This window comes from Euprymna scolopes, chromosome 3 (assembly GCF_053919585.1).
Source record: "Euprymna scolopes isolate OS-2025 chromosome 3, ASM5391958v1, whole genome shotgun sequence".
NCBI lineage: Eukaryota > Metazoa > Mollusca > Cephalopoda > Sepiida > Sepiolidae > Euprymna > Euprymna scolopes.
In genome coordinates, this window is record NC_136484.1 from 84,731,907 (window position 1) to 84,759,057 (window position 27,151).

Below are 27,151 nucleotides of genomic sequence, written 5' to 3' on the forward strand. Positions count from 1 at the left end.
TAGTATAATATAAGAAATAATATAATAAAAAATATAATATAATTAAAAAGTAAATATAATTATATAATATAGGGGAGATTTAACAGACAATAGGTCCAAGCTTATTTTTATACTTACAGCTGGCAATTTGCATATAGCACACTTGCTTGTCGAATGGAAAATTTCTTAGATTCATCTTGCAAGTTAATGTTAGTGTTATTCTGAAACAACAAGTTAAAAATAATATTTCTAATATAATAATTTCATCCATTTATCAGCTACAATTCTATGACACATTATTACGGAATTAGTCTCGTTTCGAAATATCAGAAATCTTACGTACTTTTAGAAATGGAGAGCTTACCAACAAATAAAGCGGATGCCATGACCTGAAATCGAACCAAAACCTTGAGATCTTTAGTCTGCATTTCTCTGAACTAAGCTATCTCGACTTTCTTTTCTATATAGGACTTAAAACATAAAATAACAAAATAATTATAGCTACAAAGCATGAATTGAAACATGAACTATACTAAAAAAATATGGGCGAAATAATCAATAATGTTAGAAATTATTTTAATAGTTGAAACCAATTTATTTTGATGAAATTTTAGAATTTAAGGCCGAAGTTACAATGTGGCGCAACAATAAAGAGAGAACCCTTTTAGGGAAGCCCCAACTCTCCATATTTGAAGACCTTATACCAAACTTACGTTGTAATTTAGGGGAGGCACGTAAAATCGAGTCGGTGCTGTTCTTATCTCGAAATGTCAGTGCACATCAACTCAGATTGACAGAAAGTGACGAGTGCCGATACAGATTCTTTATGCAATCGGGTTACAAAGGTGAAAAGGTTAGATTTACTGGGCTGACATTAGGATTTGTTAAACAATGACAATAATTCAGTGTCTTTGTTTTTAAAGCTATCTCCCCCCCTTCTTTTCATCGCCCTCTTTCTCGGTTCGAGTTCGAGAAGGGAAGAAGCAGTTGAAGCGGTAAAAATGTTGGGATCTCGACTTTATCTCGAGTTGAAAATGCTGTTGAAATACATTTCTATATTTTATGCCTTGACGCTTATTGTATACAAGCGTTCAATTCAAGCCAAACGTCCTGCCACTAATGCTGCCAAGAAGACCCGATGACAAAACCAGCCCCCTAAATAATAATAATAAATAAATAAATAAAAAATAAATAAATAAATGAATAAAAATAAAACTAAAATAAAATAAACGTAGCCGATATCATATAACCCCGTTCCAGAAAGGACACAAACAAACCAGTCGCACACCCCGTTAACGATCTTGTAACAATGTTTCCGATAAGATCAGGATACACCCTGAAAAACAAAATTCACAAAAAAATTCTTACACTACAGAAAAGGTATATCCACAGAACACAGAAGCCTTATCACTAGACGAAAAGTAAATCCACTGAACACAACAATAGCCAATTGCTGGATAGAAAACAACTATCCATAGCAATTAACCACTGGACAAATACAGCCACATCAACTCGGACAACTATCAGAAGAATCCGCAAAGGAAAAACGAGACACTGCAAACCAAACCTCTTTTTTGTTACTCTGCAAATTTTTGTTTTTAAACAAATACAAATGCAACATTATATATATATATATATATATATATATATATATATATATATATATATATATATATATATATATATATATATATATGGATACGGGAGAGAGAGAGAGAGAGAGAGAGAGAGAGAGAGAGAGAGAGAGAGAGAGAGAGAGAGAGAGAGAGAGAGAGAGAGAGAGAGGGAATGGTTAATTTGAATCCAACCCCACTAAATATAGTTCTCGGCGGTTAATCGAGGATCCAAATCTTTACTGGGAAATCGTTCGACCTAAGGCAATGGCTTGCAGCTCTGAAAAAGAAAGAGCGAATAGACCCAGAGTTAGTAAACCTGGCATATAACATTTTGGACGGTCTAGTATCGAAATAAATCGAAGAATACCTTAACAGTCATCTCTATTATACCAGTAAGGATATGTTCGATAAATTAGTAGCCCAGTACGGCGAGTTTATAAGTACTGCTGTCGCCGCTCTAGCTTTAATATGAATAAAGTAGAATCGAGAAGTACTCTGACTTAGCAGATAGAATAAACGGTCTTGCTAAGTTAGTGTATATGGACGCAGAGATGAGGAAAGGTTCAGCTATGCAACTGCATTTAGCTGAATTCTTGACAAATGCTTTACTCAACCCCTTTTATTAAGGATGACGTGGCCAGATCTTATCCAGCAACATTATCGGAGACTTTGTCTGCTGCGAGACAAAGCGAAAGGCTTTATGAGCGACTCTAAGGTGGTCACAAGAAGGAGTAGGCTATTCTAAACGATAGCTTATTAAATAGTGTTAACGATCAAGAATCGTTGACGTCAGGGATCAAGTGGGAGAGCAACTCGATTTAGAGTACTTAGGACTGAATTCTATAGCAGCAAATCGACCAATGTCGTAAAGAGTAAGTTTTATGGATGCACTTTGGAAAGAATGAATTTTAGCAAAAGGCTAGAGTGAGACTACCAATCGTCATCCGAGGCAATAGTAAATGACTTAACCTCAGGAAAAGGAAAGAAACCCATTCACCACTGGCTAAATAAGAAACCGAGTCCACGAACATGCAACTTTAAAGAAAGAAGGACCTAGAGAAATATGGACCTAGAAGACATAGATATCAGGATGGTGGTGAAAGCGGTCTGAAACCAGTCAATCGAAGACATAATAAATCGGTTAAGAAAACCCAAGTAAATAGATGAATTCAGGGACACAAACTTCTCAACAGGGTGCTGGTATGGAGTGTATAATTAAAATCAGGGGTGAACCGAAAGTGGCATTGATCGAAACTGGATCAGAATTCTCACTCCTCGAAATATCGGTTTTTGAAGAGTTAAAAACAAAAAGATGAACCGAGGATTTCTAACCTCACAGTTACCATTGCACACAGACGCTACACAATAAGCATGGCCCATTGATATTGAGCACAGACTGATTACAAAAGAATCGAGCCCAAATACCCTTTCACTCCATCCAACTAAAATTAAAAGGAGTGAACATCCAATGTGAAAGTAATAACAGTGGTAGAGTTGACAAATCTAAAAAACAATCAGACCCTAATTTCTCAGGCAATTAAGGTGTCTCCTTACTTACTCACACCATAGACGCCTGTAGGGCGTAGGAGCCTCAAACATTGTTGACTTTCTATCGGACTTTCAGACAAAAGAGAGACGTAAAATAAAGAATCTCTTCCCACAGAAGGCCAAGAACTCTCAGACCCGAAAGGAATATTTGGGAAAATCCTAATTCAGAAGATTCCCGAAATTACCTCACTTCCACAATATAGAATTACGACAAACGCAAACAGTTTTTCGGACAGTCAATAAAATTATGCAAAATGTTTGGTGGATAGGAATTGCCACCAACCAAAAAATTTTTAAAAATTAAGGACAATTAGTATTAAAATTTAAAAATAATATTACATAGTTATATAAGGAAAAAAAAAGAACAATTAGTGGTCTTAAAAAAGAAAAGAAAAACAAATTAAAAAAAAAAAAAGACTGAATGTCAATTAAAAAATGAAAAGAAACGAGAAACGAATTTAAATGATATTCCTTTCAGGAGAGAAAAAAAAAAGGAGAGAGAAAAAAATTAATATGAGACCAAATCTCATAATTGTGCATAAGAAACAGAGTGGAGACAACTATGACACAATGATAAAGACGAGGCCCTGCCCCAACTTCAAGTAATTCTATAAACAGTTTTATTTAATTCATCCATTTCATTAATCCTGACCCAATTAGTTTTGTTTTCGATCTTCTATTCTTTAATATTATAAAAATATTTAACATCAAATAAACCTAAACTTTAGAAAAAAAAATGACTTTTACAGAAAGAAAATGTATACTTTTACATTTCCATGCATGAAATATATGTACTTTTATATGACTTTTACATTCTCACACATGAAATATATGTACTTTTATATGACTTTTACATTCTCACACATGAAATATATGTACTTTATATGCCTTTTACATTCTCACACATGAAATATATGTACTTTTATATGACGTTTACATTCTCACACATGAAATATATGTACTTTTATATGACTTTTACATTCTCACACATGAAATATATGTACTTTTATATGACTTTTACATTCTCACACATGAAATATATGTACTTTATATGCCTTTTACATTCTCACACATGAAATATATGTACTTTTATATGACGTTTACATTCTCACACATGAAATATATGTACTTTTATATGACTTTTACATTCTCACACATGAAATATATGTACTTTTATATGCCTTTTACATTCTCACACATGAAATATATGTACTTTTATATGAATTTTACATTCTCACACATGAAATATATGTACTTTTATATGACTTTTACATTCTCACACATGAAATATATGTACTTTATATGACTTTTACATTCTCACACATGAAATATATGTACTTTTATATGACTTTTACATTCTCACACATGAAATATATGTACTTTATATGCCTTTTACATTCTCACACATGAAATATATGTACTTTTATATGACGTTTACATTCTCACATATGAAATATATGTACTTTATATGACTTTTACATTCTCACACATGAAATATATGTACTTTATATGACTTTTACATTCTCACACATGAAATATATGTACTTTTATATGACTTTTACATTCTCACACATGAAATATATGTACTTTATATGACTTTTACATTCTCACACATGAAATATATGTACTTTTATATGACGTTTACATTCTCACATATGAAATATATGTACTTTTTATATGACGTTTACATTCTCACACATGAAATATATGTACTTTTATATGACTTTTACATTCTCACACATGAAATATATGTACTTTATATGACTTTTACATTCTCACACATGAAATATATATACTTTATATGACTTTTACATTCTCACACATGAAATATATGTACTTTTATATGACGTTTACATTCTCACACATGAAATATATGTACTTTATATGCCTTTTACATTCTCACACATGAAATATATGTACTTTTATATGACGTTTACATTCTCACACATGAAATATATGTACTTTATATGACTTTTACATTCTCACACATTAAATACATGTACTTTTATATGGCTTTTACATTCTCACACATGAAATATATGTACTTTTATATAACTTTTACATTCTCACACATGAAATATATGTACTTTTATATGACTTTTACATTCTCACAGATGAAATATATGTACTTTATATGACTTTTACATTCTCACACATTAAATACATGTACTTTTATATGGCTTTTACATTCTCACACATGAAATATATGTACTTTATATGACTTTACATTCTCACACATGAAATATATGTACTTTTATATGACTTTTACATTCTCACACATGAAATATATGTACTTTTATATGACTTTTACATTCTCACACATGAAATATATGTACTTTTATATGACGTTTACATTCTCACACATGAAATATATGTATTTTTATATGACTTTTACATTCTCACACATGAAATATATGTATATATGTACTTTATATGCCTTTTACATTCTCACACATGAAATATATGTACTTTTATATTGCTTGTACATTCTCACACATGAAATATATGTACTTTTATATGATTTTTACATTCTCACACATGAAATATATGTACTTTATACTACTTTTACATTCTCACACATGAAATATATGTACTTTTATATGACTTTTACATTCTCACACATGAAATATATGTACTTTTATATGTCTTTTACATTCTCACACATGAAATATATGTACTTTTATATGTCTTTTACATTCTCACACATGAAATATATGTACTTTTATATGACTTTTACATTTTCACACATGAAATATATGTACTTTTATATGTCTTTTACATTCTCACACATGAAATATATGTACTTTTATATGGCTTTTACATTCTCACACATGAAATATATGTACTTTTATATGACTTTTACATTCTCACACATTAAATATATGTACTTTTATACTCTCACTTTTCAAATCTTACAAATAAATAAAGTAATAATTTTCTTGATTTTTTAAATTTCAATTATTCAAAAATTGTCAACGATATAATAATTTGCGAGATTTTCTTTACTAAAAAAATATGACTTTGTATTGGTGTCTTTTGTTTTTGTCCCATAAATTTGATAAAATCTAAATATATAAAGAAATGAGAAAGAATTGATTTTACCGAAGGGTGAAAAGGATGTCTCCCTTTTCATACATTCGCAGCATTCGGTTTGGCATCGTAACATCGTGGAAATTAGAGCGTTTCTCATTCGGGAAATATAAATCAGGAACCCAAATCTTTTCGATTGCATTTGCATCCAACTCAAGGTAGGTGGCATTAACGATGTTTTGGAATATCAGTCGATATTCCGTCCATCGTTGGTAAAGGAACATACTCAGTGTGAAGTCCTAATAAGGAAAAATAGAAAGAAACTTCAATTACATATTAAAACGTTTAACTTAGTTATCAATTCTGAAAAAAAAGGATATCATCTACACATATGGGAATAGAGTCCTTATACAATTTGCAATTTAGCTGTGTCCGATGCGCTGGATGGGTTTCTTAAATGGATAATCTAACAATCGCAAAAATAAAAGTTACAACATAAAGTTGATAAATATATGTTGTGATATTGAAAGGCCAACAATAAATTAGACAACACGATGGTATATTTGCAAGAGTATTTATTTACAGTATTTTACAGAAAGACTAAACCGAGACTACTTCGAAATTGCCATGTAGGCTTCTCGATACACTGTGTCTAGAATAATCCAAATAGTCACGAAATACCAAACCACCATCTCTTATGTAGTGTTTCCTATGAAATCAGTACTTTTTCCTTTTAGGTTTTATTACAATCAGGTCTGTAATTTTGCGTTTTGTTCATCTTCGATGTTCACAACCTGTTTGCAGGATTGTTTGCAGGATTGGTCTCTCAAATATATCAAACACGACATCCATTACCTTGTTCTATCGAGTTTTACTTTTAACATAATCTGAATATCGTCGTCTCATCTGGTTCATGTCTCTTTCGTTAGTCATATAAATCATGTTCGTAATTCATTTTTTTTACATGGGCCACCACTTATCAAGGCCCGAAGGCCACTCAGGGATAAGGGTTATTGCGTGTACAGTGTCAGTCTATATACATGCAGAAATTCTTGAATAGCTTTTTCAATAGATGCACTTAATGTTCTTTTAAACGTTCCACGAAGCGTTTTGCCTGACCTTTTCTGATAACATAGCAGAGTCTGGTCATAACATGCTACAAAAGTTTAAAAGAAGAGTTTAAATTCATTACGTGTGAATTACACACACGTTTTATCATACAATATCTCGAGTGGGTGAACATTTCATGCACAAAAATAATGGTTAATTCTGTTCTTTTTTTCTTACATTTTAATATTTCCAGAAATTTTGAGAAAGTGCCAACTGATAATAGAATGGTAATATACGATCCTGTTATAATTGAATACTTAAGCATGTACATAATATCCGACAAAAAATATGATTCGTACAAAGAAAGAAAGCATTGGAAACATGGAGATCGGCAGCTGAGGGTGGGGTTGGGGAGATAACACCTGACTGAGATAAGAATACAAGGAAGTATTTTCCAGGGAGACTATCATAACTACTGCTTTTCGTAATCATGATGTCATTTCCGCGTAATGCAACACCGAATATAAGTTGACAAAGACAGAAGAAAGAATAAATCACTTCACGTATATGAACGACCTTAAGTTATTTACAAAAGAAAAATGAAAAAAGGAAGTAGTAGTAATAGCAGCAGCAGCAGCAGCAGCGGCATTTCATTCAATTTTCATTCAAGTTTCGGTAAGTAATATAAATAAAAAAAAAATAATTTGGATTGATTTTGTAATTATGGCATAAAAATGCTTTTCATGGTGTTCGAACATGTTTTTCTTCACATATACACACCCACACGTACGCACGCCCACACGCACGCATCCTCATACACACACTCACATTCATGCGCATACACACATACACGCTAACGTGCACACACACCCGAGCTGTGACGTCACTTCCTTTAAAGTGAAAGCCAGACATGCGCAGTCAGAACACTGACCCCAGTATAAAAGTCAACAAAACCTGCCAACTTCCCTTTTTCTTCCGGACCAGCGTGCGACCTGTTGAGTCGACGAACCGCGCGCGCGCCCTAACGTCACTTTCCCTGCTACTGTAATGTGGGATAAGCGCACGTACACTTTATATGCTTTCTCTCTCCATGAACTGGATTGACTTTCTCACTCTATCTCCCCTTCGGCTTTGGTCCATCAACACAGACATGTGCGCGACTCTCTACTGAGCTTAACCCTCTCTTTCTACAGGCCGGCTTGCCACTTCGCGTTTCTCTATTGCATTCCCCTTTCCTTCAACGCGCGTAGTCGTCAACGGCCGGATGAACACGTGTACACCGAAGACTTTCATTTCTCAACAGAAAATAAACGACATGTTTATTTTATTCCAGCATTTGAGTTCTTTGTTTCCTTCATTCAATTCATTTCATTACTTTTTCTTGTAGCGAGTTAGGGTATTTATATCCTGGTCCGCAACAATGGACACTATTCGCATGAAACAAACGTACTGGAAGTTTAACTAATGTGAACAAAAGAGAAAGTAAAAAAAAAAAATGAAGAACAATCATAAATAACGAAAAATAATAATAAATAGAAAAATATTTTTTAATTTCTATTAATGTTTAAAGGAGTCTGTGCATTACTCTTTTGCGTCATGTCTTTTAAAATTATGTTACGGAAACAAAATTGCAACAATGCTGCTGAAAGATTGTGTGAGAACTCTTACTTAATTATTTCTTACCGAAATTCTAATGGAGGCCTAAAAATTGTTTTACTTTTAAAATCAAAAATTCTTTTGTACATTTAATGATGAAGTATAATGAATTAACAAAACATAAAGCAGTTCTTGTCGTTCACTTCCACTTTTGCTTGATAATCATTGCTCAAGGGATTTTAACGCTGTCATACGTTAGTAACATATATTTTTGTCCGTTACGCTATTTTGGTTTCATTAAGGTTTTTGAATTTCTAAACAACACACACTTTCCATTTGCGCTGATCGGAACAAGCTTGCTATTTTTTGTGGTTGTTTTTGTTTTTAGCAACTCAATCATTATGTAATAAACCAATGAGAGCTTCGTGTGGTGTGATGGGGAGTGAACTTCCGGTTTATTTATGATCACCTATTTTTATCCTTTTTCTATTTCTTTCCACTGCAGTTTAATAACAACGAAGATTAATGTCAATACCATAAAATAAAACCGTAACACTCGTCTGAGTTGACGATAGGAGCCGTTGAAAATAATTCGCATTTACTAGTAAGAAAAATGTCCAGCATAAATCACATGAAAAGATAAAAATTCCTTGTTTAATACATTTTTTTTAGCAATGGTAGCATAGAGATTATTATATACCAACTGTACACACCCGATGTTTTCCAGGATCCTTTTAACTTGAATTTTTGTTTTGCTTTTTAAAGCTATGTATTTCTTTAGCCAAAATAATTTTAATAGTATTTTACAAGTAAAATTGAAGCGTAACTTTTTCAGATGATCGATCGAAGGAACCATATTTTGAAATCAAACAATAACACATTTTATAATTTGAAATTAATGTTTTATTTACAAAATTTCCGAATGTAAATATCTTCCAAAACATTGTTCAATGTACGAAGATTTGCTAAGAATGTTTAGGCCACAAGACTTTTTCTGTGACAAATTTCAAACCATTAAATGTCTAGTTTAAACTAAAATTTCATAATTAATTCTTTTGATATTACATTTTATATTTCACTGATAGTAGTAAATGAATAAAAATATTAAAATTCTCGTAGTGATTAAAAAAGATGATTGTCTTATCATTTTTAAATATAGATTTTTAAACTCGTTTTATTAAAGAAAGTCTACGGTTGACCCCACATAATCTTTCTCAGCCTGAATTAATGTTATAAAACTTTACACGACAAAAGAAATAAAACAAATCACAGTTTTTAATTATTGGAAGAAATCGGGGTCACTAGCAACATTTTTACATTTTTATTTTTATTAAAAAAGGAAATTTTGCACCTAAAACGAAAGTACGTAAATGAATAAATAAATAAATAAACACACACACACACACACACACACACACACACACACACACACACACACACACACACACACACACACACACACACACACATATATATATATGTATATATATATTAGTGGCCTGCCAAGGGGAGACAACCAAGCAGAAAAAAAACCCTAATGCAAATTCATCCAAAACCGGCAAAATTAAAACTAACCTGCGAGAAAACGATATAAACAAAAGTAGGCAAATTTGGGCATATTTTATTGGTTGGGCAATATAGGTTCTTTTAAATCCATTATAATAAAATTTTAACCATAGAATAGTATTCAAAAAGTCTGCAAATTTTCATGTAGTTTCGTACCAAACATATGAGCATTTCAATACTCAATTTAGCTACGAATATAGATATATCCAACACACACACACACACACACACACACACACACACACACACACACACACACACACACACACACACACACACACACACACACATATATATATATGTATATATTTGGCAATTTATAAGTTCCCAAACTCAGCGACTATTCATCAGAATTTAACAAATGCTCGTTGGAAAGGTAATTACTTGAATTATGTAGTGGTCTATGCGAAATTTGCCCTTAAGGTCGCAAATTAAGAGGATCATCCATCATCCAGAGCCTTATATGTTCATCAACATTTCAAGATTTCGTCTTTATTGCAAGACTTCCCATATATATATATATATATATATATATATATATATATATATATATAAATTTTATTTATACAAACATTAATGGCTACATATATGCATACATGTTTCTGTAATCATCCACGTTGGGGGATTACGTCCTCAGGCCAAGAATTATCGTCGAAAGTGATATTTCCACCAAATACATTTTCCTATTTCGTTTATCAAGTTAGCATGCAACCTGGGTGGGAGTCATAAAATACGGTAAAAGGATGAGTGAGGTCTTTTGAAGATAATAAACATTTTTTTCTTTCCCTTTCCCTTTCCAAGCTAACTTTTGGTTTTTATGGTATAAGGTACTTGGGAATTTAGTTTTCTTGTCTTGGAGTCTGTAAGTTAAGAACCTTAGCGATGGTCAGCTAAGTACTGACCGGTGCCTTTTAATCTACATCCACCCACACACACATGCAACACACATACAACATACACATACACAGACACCACACACACACACACACACACACACACACACACACACACACACACACACACACACACACACACACATTAATACGTATATCCAAAAGCGAATCCATGCTGTACGCTTTTCTTTTTTTTTTTTCTCACAACACACATACTGAAACTAGACAATAACTCTGAGGAATAGAGCTAAAATTACATTAAGGTAAATAAAACAAGACAAAAATAAATAAAATGAAATAAAAATAAAATTAAAACAAATAAACAAACAAACTATGAATAAATATAAAACACGAAAGTTATCTAAACCCCACATGTACCTATATACATATATCAATATACTTATAAATGCCTACATTTTGCCAGACCCGCGCATATTTTCACACACAATTTACAGACATACAGAGACGAATAATAGCGTTTTTCTTTACTTCTGTAGCGTGATTACAGAAACATGTATGCACATATGTAGCCATTAATGTTTGTATAAATAAAATTAATATACCTGCTCTGTTCACTCATTGAGCACTATTTTGGTAGACACATGTTGTTTCATTGGATGTACTTCTAGGAAACTAAACTCTACTGGCTATATATATATATATATATATATATATATATATATATATATATATATATATATTATAAAACCTACCAACTTATTGAAATAAACAGTTAAATCATTTATAAAAAATGAAGGTGTACGAAGCTGGTAAAAAGCGTGAAATTTGATTTAATAAATTTCGAAAAATATTAAAATTTTTTCTTCGGCTTTCATAAATGCTAGTGGTAGAATTGAAACACTATTTTAAATTTCTTTTAAGGGCCCTCATGCAACTTCTAGATACTAAATTTCGCTTATTTTATTTTTTACTTACAATTTTTTACTTACAATAAATGAATTCGGCAACAACACAAATGGGAAAATCCACTTAATAAATAGAAGTTATCTTCCTTATTTATCGAAAATAAATGTCAAGGAGAATTCTTATAAATCTATAATTTTATATTTTAAAACTCGAGATATTTTACATTTAAAAATTATGTATCTGTTTAAAGTTAGAAACAAAAGATATATTTTCTAATTAATCTAATTAAATTAGATTAGTTTATTTTAGAGCTAATATGAAGGATGTTGTGAATGTCATTTAAGGAGATGAAGTTATTTAAGACGGGTTAAACTGTTGAGATCTCGAATGGAACTAAGAAAGACACGGATATGTATATAGATTAGGAAAAAGATAATAGTATAGAGATTAAAACAATATATAGAGAAGAGTCGTTGCATTTAATGCCAAGATGGCGTACTACGAATTACTCACGGTCTATTTGTATAGTTCAGAAGAGTTCATATCTCGGGTATGGGTGGGCCCAACAACAGAAATTATTCAAGGAGATGAAATTATTCAAGAATGGGAAAATTATTTAAAGAGGATGAAATTATTTAGCGACAAGACAACGTCGAAATATAGTCTAATGGGTTTACGATTTTTTGCTTATCGAACCAACTGACAAACTTAAATTTAAAACTTTGATCTATGCAGCAGAATAATAAACAAAGATCTTACCATCGTGGCTTCATTAATTGAATCTATACTATCGATCATAATTTGGCAGGTAATTTCGGTGGGTTTATCTGAAAAAAATAAAGATTGAAATTTCAAAACGTTTAGAGATTACTCAAAATCATCAATAGCCGGCATATTTGCTGAGTTGGTCTCAAAACATGGCTGTAATGCATACAACAATTGTGAACACTGATGAGAAAATAAACAGGAAAATAGATTAACTAAAATTAATCCATATTTTATGCATGAAACAAAACATAAATGAATTGTTGATAAATATTATAAAATCCATTTTGAAGCTTAGATTAATCCGGATGAGACGTTTCTCAGTCTTTATATTAATTTTCTGTTGTATTAAATAAAACTTGTTAATCGAAATCTTCACTGCTTATAAGCTTATATATTACAATGCATGGCGGTGATGCAAAGTTATTGTTTTAAGTGAGATCCCCCCCATACACACACTTCCCCGCTCTTAATAACAAAAAAAAAAAATTACTCTTGGTCTACGTATACTAACTGTTCATCGGTAAGAAGTGGTTTCTGTCTCCACTTGGTAGGTTTTACAAATGATATATTGTCAATTGAAATTCACTTGTTAAACAAAGTTTGTCGAAATTGCATGAAAGGAACACATCAAAAACCTCCTGATAATTGACGACGCTAAATGTAGCTTAGCCAAGTACTCTGTCCTCCTTTTCACCCTAAACAAGGCATATTGCCACTTGGAATGTAAAGGGTACATTTGGGTTCGTATCTAACGAGATTGTAGGGAGTTGAGCTGCGAGAGGTATGCTCATATTACACATTGCATTCTGCAGATTAGTACAATCAGATAAGCAGGAAACAGAAAGAAAATTCCAAAGTCTAACAGTCCGAGCGAAGAAACTATTAGCGTAGAAGACATTCCGACATCTAGGGACCTTAACAGTGAAGAGTTTAGTCAGGGAATATGCATCGAAGGGACAGAAATGATATGAGTTCCTCATAACAAGTTGCATTAAAGTATTTGTAAAACAGGCATAGGAATGGGACATTGTAATGTCAGTACAAAACGAATATTTATGTTTGTTAATATCTAATTGCTACAGAAATGAATATTATTTGGGTTTGGATTTCTTTCAAATGCCGTTTCAGTTACGATATTCGATATGTGCATTGAAAGTAATGCTTCGTAGACTACTCCGAAGATAAATCTTTGATCACGAAAATTGTTTCTGCGTAAATTCTTATTAATCGTAATTTTTTTCACTCCTTCTTTAACTTATTTTATTAGGGGTAGGCTATAGAAACAAAATTTTTCAAATAAATGCCAAAAGTGGCTTATTACCTTCATTTATATGTAAATAGATGGGAACAAGTGATTTTGTTCAAAACGGGTCAAAATTGGAGGGTCGCTGGCCCCAAACGTGATTTGACCGCGTCAACGCGTGAAAATGGCCCAAATTTCGCCCCCGAACACACTTAATCACTTATTGAAAGCCACAGGGTGCATTTTTTGACTATAAATGCATTTTTATCATTAAATCTAACATTCCCATTGGCTATCTCACGAGTATAGGGTTTTTTATGGTATCTCAGAGTCCAAAATGGGTCAAAATTACCCCAAAATTAGCCAAAAATGGTCGGAAATCACGGATTTTCCAAAATGCACCTCCCAAGCCACACAGGGTGCAATTTTTGACCATAAATGGCTCTATATCATTAAATTTAACATTCTCACTGGCTATCCCACCTATATAGGGCTTTTCAAGGTATCTTAAGGGTCCAAAATGAGTCAAATTTACCCAAAAATTAGCCAAAAATGAACGAAAATCACGGATAATCCCCAAAATGCAGGTATTATATCTCACCGGGCTCCTATAAACACTACTGTTTGGCTTTTTACAGTTGGAAGACTGAAATAACCACCCTGTTATCTTATCCATTTGTATTTAGGGTATTTAGAGATCTTTGGGGGATGTAAAAAGGGTCAAAACAATCCAAAAATGACAAAATTACGCTTTACAGTACATAACATATGAATCATTAGTTCATTCATCAATGATACTTTTTAGAAACATCGTAACTTTACTACATCAACTTCTCAGAAAGTAATTAATTGTAAATTGAACATTGAATGTCAATAAAATGCTGTCCAAGAAGAGTCTGAATTCATATTGTTCTCATAGTTACCCCAAAATTGATGAAAATGACCCTCGATTCGCTATTTCTCGATTTGTAACCAATATATTGAATAACTTGATAAAAGGTATGAGTAATTAGCAAAGGAATTATTTTGTTATTTCAAGACACAGCTTCACTTCACATTACTTTAAAATCATTCAACAGTAAAATATCAATATAATGCATTAAAGAGCTCGTCAATCACATCATTATTCTCTAGCACAAATACTGGTTTTCGTCTTGTCAAGTTCCATGCACCAATGACATTGCACGACAAAAATTGAATTTTCAATGTCTTCCGCTCTTCAGTTCTTGCTCTGCCAGAAACCGTTCATGTTCCATATCGACGTGGAAAGTGTCAATGAGCCATTTGCGAGAGAGAGAGACATTTGATCGACAAAGAATCTTCGTTCATGTACATCAAATTCATCAGGATTCACATCTTTTGAAAGTATATTGAGAAGGACATGGTGCTCTCGTTTCCATTTAATCATATTCACACGTCTGGGACCCTTTGCTTTGTAGACATCTTTGTCGTAAATTTTTAGCGATCGATCAAGTTTATGTTTTATCCCAGGTATTGTAACATAAACATCACTTCCAAAGGCTTTCTGCCACAATTGTAGTAATCGCAAGAACTGGTGAATATGAGTTTTCTGTGTCGTGGTACCATATTTGGCAGCATGATGTTGCACAGCTTGAACACATTCAGCCTCAGTTGGAAGAGAATCAAGCAGAAGATAAGTCCAATCGTCGTAATTATAATCTTCGTCAATCGGCCTTGCTATACCAGCCATGTTCATTGCATTTTACTAACTGAAAAAGAAAGCAAAGTTCAATCAAATTCACAATTAATGCAATGCAATGTTATCGTGCCTATTTAAAGATGCCATTGCATTGTTACAGAAAGAAAACATTTCCTTATTTGGTAATTTTCCATCTATAACTCAAATTAAGCCCCTTTTTGACAACCTATGTTGATTCTTAGGGACTTTTTGACTCTCTTTGGCTAAATCGGCCATATTTAGCCCCTTTTAAAGGTCCTTATACCCCTCATTAACAGTGCAAAAGTTAGGAGAGTGCCTGCTTCAAGCATTTCCCAACAGTTTTTGCCATGTAGAGGTGTCTTTGGGCCCATGGGAGGTGCATTTTGGAAAATCCGTGATTTCCGACCATTTTTGGCTAATTTTGGGGTAATTTTGACCCATTTTGGACTCTGAGATACCATAAAAAACCCTATACTTGTGGGATAGCCAATAGGAATGTTAGATTTAATAATACAAATGCATTTATAGTCAAAAAATGCACCCTGTGGCTTTCAATAAGTGATTAAGTGTGTTCGGGGGCGAAATTTGGGCCATTTTCACACGTCGACGCGGTCAAATCACGTTTGGGGCCAACGACCCTCCAATTTTGACCCGTTTTGAACAAAATCACTTGTTCCCATCTATTTACACATATATAAAGGTAATAAGCCACTTTTGGCATTTATTTGAAAAATTTTGTTTCTATAGCCTACCCCTAATTTTATTATATTTTTAACTTCCTCTCTAACATCCATAATATATCTATGGGGGTGGCCGGATTTATTTTGGTTTGCAATACGGTCGAACGCGAATCGAATTTGTGCAAAAGTGTTCCAAACAAAATAATCACATCTCAAATCTCGCTATGTTAAACCACACTAATGTGTCGTAAACGACGAAGCACATGCCTGGGTATATATATATATATATATATATATATATATATATATATATATATATATATATATATATATATATAATTATTTCCACAGCCCAAATAATGCTGCAGCCCACAAGAGCCACGCCAGCCAACGAACCGGAAGTTTGACTCGAGTTTCGCCCTCATTTTGGCTCATCAGTAAGACATATCCGTACCCGGGATTTGAAACCCGAGTATCCTGCATGCGATGCAAGCACTCTACCAACTGAGCAAATGCCCCTCACACAAGAAATTCTATTAACCAACACAGATCAGGCAAACCGCTACGAAATCAAGCTGTGGAATAGACCTACTTCATCTCGACAAGAGACGTGGTCATCCAACCAGCTGATCCCCAAGCCGATGTCTCACAAGTAGAGATTTTGAACTCAAAAGGACGGGCTGCGGTGATATTTGGACTGTAGGAATAATTATATATAATCTCTCACATTCTGAAAATTCTATTACAAAAATGGCTCGTTACAAAGCTTGCCCTATCTCTGAATACCCTTTATGTAAAATTTCAAATGTTTAGACCAGAAATTGTCTCAGTAATTTGGTAGAGACAGCAGAGGTAAATTTTTTAAAAATTTTGACCCCTATTATGACCCTTTAACATTTATTCTTCTGGGCTCAAATCAAGTTATTAAGTTAGATCCATGTCCAAGGAACCTATATCTAAAATTTCAAGTGTGTAGAGTCAAAATTGTCGGAGGAGTTTGGTAGAGTTCTCAAAGGTCAAATCGTTCAACTTTGACCCCTTACCAGTCTAATTTCGGATTACAAAGATTTTCCCAAATCTCAGTACCCTGTATATCAAATTTCGAGATTGTAGACTGAAAATTGATAGAGTTATTGTGTCGGGAAATGTACACAGACAGACACACAGACAGACAGACACGTCCACCTTTACATATATACTAGCATTTCAGCCCGGCGTTGCCCGGGTGTATGGATGTGTCTGTTGAGCAAAAAAAAAAGTTGTAGTAGGAAGGCAGGCTCGAACCCGTACCGCAAAGGAGGAAAAGAACAGGGGAAAAAACCTGACGTCTTTGCGTTTACGACGACCGCCAAACCTAAAGTGACTCATGTTTAAATTAAGGCAAGACAATCGAAAGGAGAGGATAATTTTAAAAAATATCGGCGAAAAAAGCGACCCCCCTGTAGAAAAGTTCCCAGTTGAAGGTGAAGATATTAATGTTTTTAGCCAATTTTTCGATATTTGTCGTATGAAAAGTCGAACATTAAAACTATACCGATCTTGGTAAAATCCGTCGCATTTGTCGAAAGTTTTAGGCAGACATACATACATACATACATACATACATACATTTATATATTGGTAATTGAAAATTTTCGACCCAAACCGATGAAAAAGCTTGCCCTATCTCTGAATACCCTTTATGTAAAATTTCAAATGTTTAGACCAAAAATTGTCTGAGTAATTTGGTAGAGACTGCAGAGGTCAATTTTTTTAAAACTTTGACTCCTATTATGATCCCTTAAAATTTATTGTTTTGGGCTCAAATCAAGTTATTAAGTTAAATTCATGTCCAAGGAACCTATATCTAAAGTTTCTAGTGTTTAGACCCAAAATTGTCGGAGGAGTTTGGTAGAGTTCTCAAAAGTCAAATCGTTGAACTTTGACCCCCTTAACAGCCAAATTTCTGGCCAAAAACCGATCACAAAGATTTTTCCCAAATCTCAGTACACTGTATATCAAATTTCGAGTCTGTAGACTTTAAATTGACAAAGTTATTGCGTAGGGAAATGTACACAGACACACAGATACACAGATACAAGACACGTTCACTTATATATATATATACCGAGTGTCTCAAAAAATGTACTCACACTTTAACCCTTGCTAACATGCTGTCTTTTTTGTGTTGCAGGTGTGAGGTGTGAACCACAGCATGGCAGGAAATCAACTTAGCTTGGAAGAGAGGAAGTTTGTCCTGAAATGTTATTGGAAGACAGAAAACGCCATTGAAGTGCAAAGACGATTCAGAAAGGAATTTGCAAGACCACCACTAACGCGCCGGACCATTGCTCGCATCAAAGAGAAATTTGAAGCAGATGGAACCATCCAACAAGAAACATTCTGGACGACCTCAGACATCCACGACCCTGGAAAAGAAGAGCAGGTGCAGGAAACACTGTTTCGATCACCACAAAAATCACTTTGACAAATTGCTCGGGAAACCCACATCTCAAAAGATTGCGTCCATCGCATCATGAAGCGTCTGCACTGGAAATGTTATATTCCAACACTAATTCATGCTTTCAACGAAGACAATCCTGACCGGAGAGTCGAATTCTGTGAATGGTACCTGGCAAAATGTGCAGAAGATGCAGAGTTTCCCCACAAAATTGTGTGGAGCGATGAGGCAACCTTTAAATTAAATGGCACCATAATTGCACGTACTGCAGTCCTATAAATCCTCATGTAACACTTGAACACCATGTAAACTTGCCAGGGGTAACAGTGTGGTGTGGGATATCCGCACTGGGCATCATAGGGCCATTTTTTATTAACGGAACTGCCACTGGTGAGAGATACCTTAACTTGCTTCAGGAGTTTGTTGGTCCACAAATTTCGAACATGATTCTTTAATCACATTTATCTTCTGTATTCGAAGCTATTCCATTTCACTCTATGTTCATATGTTCATAAATAAAGGATTTCTCGTCATTCGAAGTGTGGGTACATTTTTTTCAGACACCCTGTATATATATATATATATATATATATATATATATATATATATATATATATATATATATTTGGTAAAACTGGTAATTAGTAAAAACCTGAAGAGAGTGCTCAATACTATTGCAGAGCAAGTATGTGCTTTATTTTTTTATTACCGTTTTATCTGTTTGGTTACATATGTTTCGGATGTTGGACCGTGTTTACGATCTAACTGCCTCGTCAGACCTTACAGAAATGGTTGGTTAGTATTAGACAGAATTGTTAGAAAGAATACGAGAAAAAAAATAGGGAAAGACAAAGGAGGGGTTTTTGGGGGTAGGAGATAATAGGGGGGGTAATGACAATATTTCAGTTTTGAAGGTTAAAATATATTAGGTTGTATTGTGTGTGGGGGTAGAAAATTCAGGTAGGCTTAGGTGGAGATATGTGGATAAAGGGAGGGGGTGGTGGAGAGAGGATGGTAAAGAGAAAAGAGAGGGGATAATGAGAGGAAGGGGAAATAGGAGTTTCAATTTTGGGGTTCTAAAATTTTGACTACTTTTTTTCCTTGTTCGATAAGGCATATTAATTAGATGAGAGGGAGAGATAGATGGGAGGAGAGAGAGAGAGAGAGAAAGAGAGAGAGAGGGAGAGAGGGGGAAAAGGGTTAGTGTACCTATTTACTATACCTCCCCACGGGACAGAGTTAGACACCAGGGTCGTTTTTTAACGTGGAGAAAAGGTACAAAAATAAAAATTATCTCAGTCGTGAAGGATTTCTCCTCCACCGAAAGAGAACAAGAAATGGAAGTGCAGCATCTGAAGAACAGATACTACACTTTGATCTTGACCAATTCAAGGGAAAAGGGTTAGTGTAGCTGTCATGTTTGGCAGTTACAATGTTTCATTTACGGTTTTCGTGGTCGCTGTTCATTTCATAGTGGGTTGTTTTTAAGCAGTTAAGAGTTAATACAGACGTTGACGCACGCATAAAAACGCATAATACATATACATACATATTACACACCAATATGTAGACATATAAGCATACACATATGAAAACAATGCCCATGCAGACATACATGGATCTACATGCAGACATACGCACACATACACGCAACTCTTGTACACATGTATATACTCGCATATATATACAGATATAAATACATGCTTACACATATATAAATATATACATACGCACACCCATCAATATACATATACGTGGATATACAGATCTCCAGTAAGAAGTAGATGCACACATACACAGACTTATACATACAAGTACATACACACGCACGGGCTCATGCACACACATACACAATTACATAAAAATACATATTTATAAAATATAAATATACAGACCTATATAGGCACATATATATACACATATACACAAATATATCCATACCCATACATGCATAGTAGAGATTTAGAAGGCTGTCACAATGCGAGGAGTGAAATATAGTCGTTGTTGGTAAGAGGAGACGAGAACAAGTGGCGATTTACAAATCAATAAGTACATACATATATTTTATATATACATATATTTATTCAGTTGTATTGGTAAAATGTCTTACTTGTTATGTCTGCGACATATTCCATTATTAATTTCGGAAAAATTCCCTTCTCAAATCGTAAGCGTAACAGATCGATTCAAAGCATGCTAGATGATGGAGCGGAAGTTGGGTAGCTATGTGGGGCCTCGAAGCAAATGTGAGTAGGGGATTTATGTATGGTATGATTAGGTAATTAACATCTTTATAATTTTATTTATTTCTATTAATTTGTCTTTTTTTTGGGGGGGGGTTGTAACTTGTTGCTTTAGCGTGAACTTTTCTTAATTTTGTATGTTCTCTATTTTGTTTTTATCATTATTACTATATTTTTTTTCTGCTGGTGTGTGCGGTGTCTGCGTTTATCTGGGTCACGTAAGTCGCTAGTGGTCTGTGTCCGGTCAGCTATTGAAGTGTAGGGGTGGGATGTGGGAGAGGAGGGGAGGTGGGGTGCGGGGTGATGCGCTCTCAGTCGGCAGCTGGGTGTTTAGGTTAGTGTTGCCAGGAGTAGGAAAATAGGTGGGGAGGGGGGAATTGGGATGACATTCCTTAGGAGTTGTTAATTTATTTATTTCCATGAGATTATAGGTGGTAGTAGATTTTTTTTTGCTAGCTATATATTTTTTTCTCTTTTTTTTAATATATGCTGCTGCTTTTATATATTAAATTTCTTTTATCATATTATTATTTGTTTATATATATATATATATATATATATATATATATATATATATATATATATAATTTATATGGGAGGGAATTATTGTAATGTCCTATCTGGATAGTGAGTTGGGCTGTGAGCGGTGTGTAGTGGTGTATCTGTTCTAATGGGTTATGGTCGTAATGGTAAGTCTTAGGTGGGAGCCGTATGTAAAATTATATAATGAATGAAGCTCCAGTCTGTTGTTGAGTTCTGGCCGTAATTTGGATATTAGTAAGGATTCTTTAATGCGAAGATTCCGAATATTGCGTTCTGTGGTTAAAATATCGACTTTAATAGATGTATTAGTGTTTCTGCAGGTGTTGAGGTGTTTGCGGAATGATGATGCTTGTGTTTGTGTGTGTTCCTTGACTCTTATATGTATGGGGTCTCGTGGTGCTGCCCATGTAGAATTTTCCGCAGGCGGAGCATTCTAGTCTGTATACTTACCATTACGACTATAACCCATTAGAACAGATACACCACTACACACCGCTCACTGCCCAACTCACTATCCAGATAGGACATTACTACAAGCCCCTCCCATATAAATTATATATATATGAAAAAAATATATAAATAAATAAACGAATAATAATATAATAAAAGAGATTTAATAAATAAAAACAGCAGCATATATTTAAAAAAAAGAGAAAAAAAAATTAAAATATAGCTAGCAAAAAAAAAAAAAATCTACTACCACCTATAATCTCATGGAAATAAATAAATTAACAACTCCTAAGGAATGTCATCCCAATTCCCCCCTCCCCACCTATCTTCCTACTCCTGGCAACACTAACCTAAACACCCAGCTGCCGAATCACCCCGCATCCCACCCCCCTTCCTCACTCACATCCCACCCCTACACTTCAATAGCTGACCAGACACAGACCACTAGCGACTTACGTGACCCAGATAAACGCAGACACTGCACACACCAGCAGAAAAAAATAAATATAGTAATAATGATTAAAACAAAACAGAGAACATACAAAATTTAAAAAAGCTCACGCTAAAGCAACAATTACAACCCCCCCAAAAAAAGACAAATAAAATTATAAACATGTTAATTACCATACATAAATCCCCTACTCACATTTTCTCCGAGGTCCCACATAGCTACCCAATTTCCGCTCCATCATCTAGCATGCTTTGAATCGATCTGTTACGCTTACGATTTGAAAAGGGAATTTACCAATACCAACTGAATAAATATATGTATATATAAAATGTATGTATGTACTTGTTGATTTGTAAATCGCCACTTGTTCTCGTCTCCTCTTACCAACAACGACTATAATTCACTCCTCGCATTGTGACAGCCTTCTAAATCTCTACTACATACCTATCCCACACAATGCTTCAAGCAAACTACATATCAATCCTATAGATATATATATATATATACATACGCATACCTGCATGTATACATCTATACCAAGTAAATAAAGTAAAGTTAGGATAAATAAATAATAATAATAATAATAATAATAATAATAATAATAATAATAATAATAATAAATAAATAAGTGAGTACATGGTTTAATTTAGTTAATACTGAGGGGGTTATATATATATAAGCATATACAATTATACAAGTATACATATTCATAAAACTATAAACATACATACACATACAGACATATATACAGATATATACACAGAGATGCGTATATTTATGCTGAGTAAGTAAAGTTAGGGTAGATAAATGAATGAATAGATAAAGGATAAATAAGCGGGTGTAGATAATGCAAGGTTAGGTGAACATGTTGAAGTTATGTTCGAAATGCATGTTGTTGATTTAATTTTTAGGGGTCTGTATTGATTTGCTTTGCTTATTGGATGGGGATTATTTTAGAGTTTCTAGGAAAAAAAGAGGGGGGGGTTAAATGGGGTATAAAGGTTTAAAAGTTAACTATTAGGTTCATATACATAACATGTTGCTTTGTACAGTGGCTATGCTTAACTTTATTTTCAGTGTGAAGTGTGTTGTGGGTATAGGCATACACATACATACAGATACATATATGCATATAAATCCAGGCATAGCTACATCTGTACATATACGCCCACTCATGCGCATATACATAGATACGCATATACACATAGTCACTAGGACAGCAGATGCATGCATACAGATACATGTGTATGCAGACATATACATACAAATATATATATATGCATATATACGACCCATGATTACATATAATCATGCCCGCGTATATAGAGAAATAAACATAAACACAGACAGGGATACATACATAGGTCCAATCATGCTCGCACATACACATGGATGTGAAGATACATGCGCGCACATAGACAAGTAAGTAGGTGCGTTAAATATAGTAGTGTTTCTGGCATATCCACAAAGTACTTATATATATATATATATATATATATATATATATATATATATATATATATATATATATATATACATACATACATACATACAGATATCTATACAAGTTGCCACGTATGTACATTCATATAAATGTGTGGAGTTTTAGTTGTAATTGGTAAGTGGGTTGGGGGTAGTAGGATTCATGGGTTGATGAATGTGTAAATGGGTAGGGTAATATAGGATATGGGGAGAGTTGAGTAAGGGGGTTTAGTTGTGTTGATGTTACAGTAGTTGGGTGTCTGCGGTAGATGGGTGTATTGTGTGTATTATTATTCAGCGGTTCTAAAGAGGATGCTGTCTAGGGGATGTTTCAGAAAGGTGTATAATTGCTAAGGAGGTGGGATTTGTAGTGCAGGCAATTTATGGTGGTTTCATGCTTTTATTTATTAATTTGTTTCTATCTTTAAAACTGAATATAAAAAGTTTTTAGTTCAAGCAGAGGAGGCATGGGGAGTCTGAAGATTTACATACGTTAGATTTTTTTAGGATTTCCCACGTAATGGTTACTGTAAGATTATTTTGGATTAGATCTAGATATTGGGAGGTTAGTGAGGTTTTGTTAGGGTGGTTGGGGTTTGTAAAACACACACACATATATATATATATATATATATATATATATATATATATATATATATATATATATACGTGACTAAATTAAAAAAAACAAAAAACTTTGGTTTAAATTCTGTAGACGTAAAAAAAAAACACACACAGAAATAAAGAAACCGTTAATGATTTTTTTCCGCAATTTAAATGTTAATTGTAAAAGTCACACTTTGAATGTGTTTATTGCACGCATTGGATATTAATTTGATTTTAAATCATTGATTAATTTAAATTGAGATTAATTGCTGGCGGCCATTTCGTTAGCGTGTTTAAATTGAGATTGCTAATGTTGTTTTGTAATTGTGATGCTATGTTTAATGTATATTAATTATTTGTGCTGCTGTTTTCAGTTTTCAAATGATAATGTGAGTTGAAATTTTATTATTAAAAAATCTTTAGAGGACAGGAAAGGGTTTAATACCCCCCCCCCCCAGATACTTGTTAGTCATCATTGGTAGCTCGGGAATTTCGAATTCGGTTATAAATGTGTAACTCGATCATATTTCTTAGAGCATTAATCCTAATTTTGGGGTAAATTAATCACTGGCGGCCATTTCGTTAGCCTGTTTATTTGTGATTACATAATTCCGTTTAGGAATAACATTGGCAGTTTTCGCCACCTTAATATTTGCAGATAATTATATCTCGGTTATTTTATTAATTGTTCTCAAGGGAAGAATATGCCCCTAAAGGAACCAAAAGGTTTTGCATTGATAGTGCGGTAAAGTGGTTTGAAGTTAATGACCCTTCACCTAATTTTTAAAGTCCCGAGAAGCAGTAATTAGAGTTTGGTTAAGGAACATGGATGACCTGATAACTTGCATTATAGACCAAATTCTAATCAAGATTTCAGAAGAGGAGAAATTGCATCTTTACGAGATTTCGGAAATCAAAGAAAAATTGCTTTCGTTAAAATTAAAATTAGATGCACCTTAAGTTATGCAAGCTTCGATGGTTTTATGCCTGTAAAAATGCAATTGGACTGTCCGAGGTTTTCCGGAATGTCCATAGATGATAAATTTTCGTTCAGAACATTTCAGAACAAATTCGAATTTTGCACTGATAGTTTAAATAAAGCTGACAGACTGTTAGTGCTTAAATCAAAACTAGATGGGGATGCATTTAATATAATCTCTAGTCTAGATGTAACATCAGATAATTATGATGTAGAGCCCTAAAATTGTTAAGGGAAAAATATTTAAACCCTGATTTGATTAAAAACCGGGTTTTTTAGGAAATTATTCCTCCTCCGTCTCTTATAACGGATTTTTAAAAATTTTAAGTTGTTTCTTGAAAAAATTAAGAGAGATTTGACCGAACTTGACAAGTCCTATGGGACTGATTTTTTTGCTGTGGGTGGGACCTCAGGGGCATTGATAGCCCACATATTATTTGCTAAATGCCTTAATGTTATAAGAAGAGAATTGATGAGTAGAAGTGGTAAAAGGTTCCCTTCTCTGAATAATATTATGTCCCATGTGTTTGAAATTACGGAATATTTATTAACCGCTTCGCTTGATATTTGGCGGGATATTTGCGCGCCAAAATTGGCGCCTTCTTCACCTAAGATGAAATCCAATATGCCGTCTTCTTCCCCACGTAAGGTGAAGGTTACTTTATTATCTAAGCTGTGCGAAGCTACAGATCATTCGATTAAGAGATTAAATTTCCTTCCTTCGAGGCGAAATGCCGAAGGGCCAAACAGTTAAAATTATGTACTCGGTGTCTGGATGAACACTCAGATGCAGTTTGTCGTGGAAGTAAGGGATTTCCTTACCCATGTGCGGTCTGTGGGTTGAAAAGCAATTTTAGTGTCATGTGTCCTAAAGGAAATAAGTCGTTTGTGGGCCGAACAACATATTCTGAACCACAGAACAGTATTTTTCTCGATATTAGAATATCAATGAAAGCACATGAACGACCGATTTATTTCTTCTGTTTGATTAATACTGGGAGTAAACGTTCGTTTTTCGCCCAGGAAATTCTATTTAAATTGTGTTCTGCTAAAACCATAAACCACAAGAAGGTCGATATGGCTGTGAACACGTTGATTGGCAGTGACTCCTTGATATTGCAGGAGTACAATATATTTATAAAATTAGGTGATCAAAATCCCTTCAAATTTGCGGCGTTATTTTCCAGAGATTTGAATTTAAAATTCGAAGTTGATAATTTTGATAGTTGTCAATAACTTGTCTCAAGAAGGTTTCCGGCTCTGTCCCGGTTATAAGAATTTAAACGAAACTCCCATTAAGGGGATTATTGGTTTGGACCTTCTGAGTAAATTAGATAATCTCAGATTAGTTGAGTGTCTTAATGGAAATGCATGGCGACATGGAAATTTCATAATTCCGTTTGGCGAGAGCCGACATTTTTTTAATAAAAATCTGAATAA

General features: G+C 33.7%; 1 protein-coding gene across 1 annotated transcript in view; it reads right to left on the reverse strand.

Moving 5' to 3' along the window:
- LOC145256835 (glycine receptor subunit alphaZ1-like) overlaps positions 1-27,151 on the reverse strand; it is a 168,184-nt gene that overhangs the window by 48,657 nt on the left and 92,376 nt on the right. Inside the window, exons 3-5 of the mRNA XM_080115608.1 lie at positions 12,905-12,972; positions 6,246-6,472; positions 118-200 (exon numbers count right to left, since the gene is read on the reverse strand). Of these exons, the coding sequence (XP_079971734.1) occupies positions 118-200; positions 6,246-6,472; positions 12,905-12,972 (378 nt within the window). The remainder of the gene's footprint in view (positions 1-117; positions 201-6,245; positions 6,473-12,904; positions 12,973-27,151) is intronic.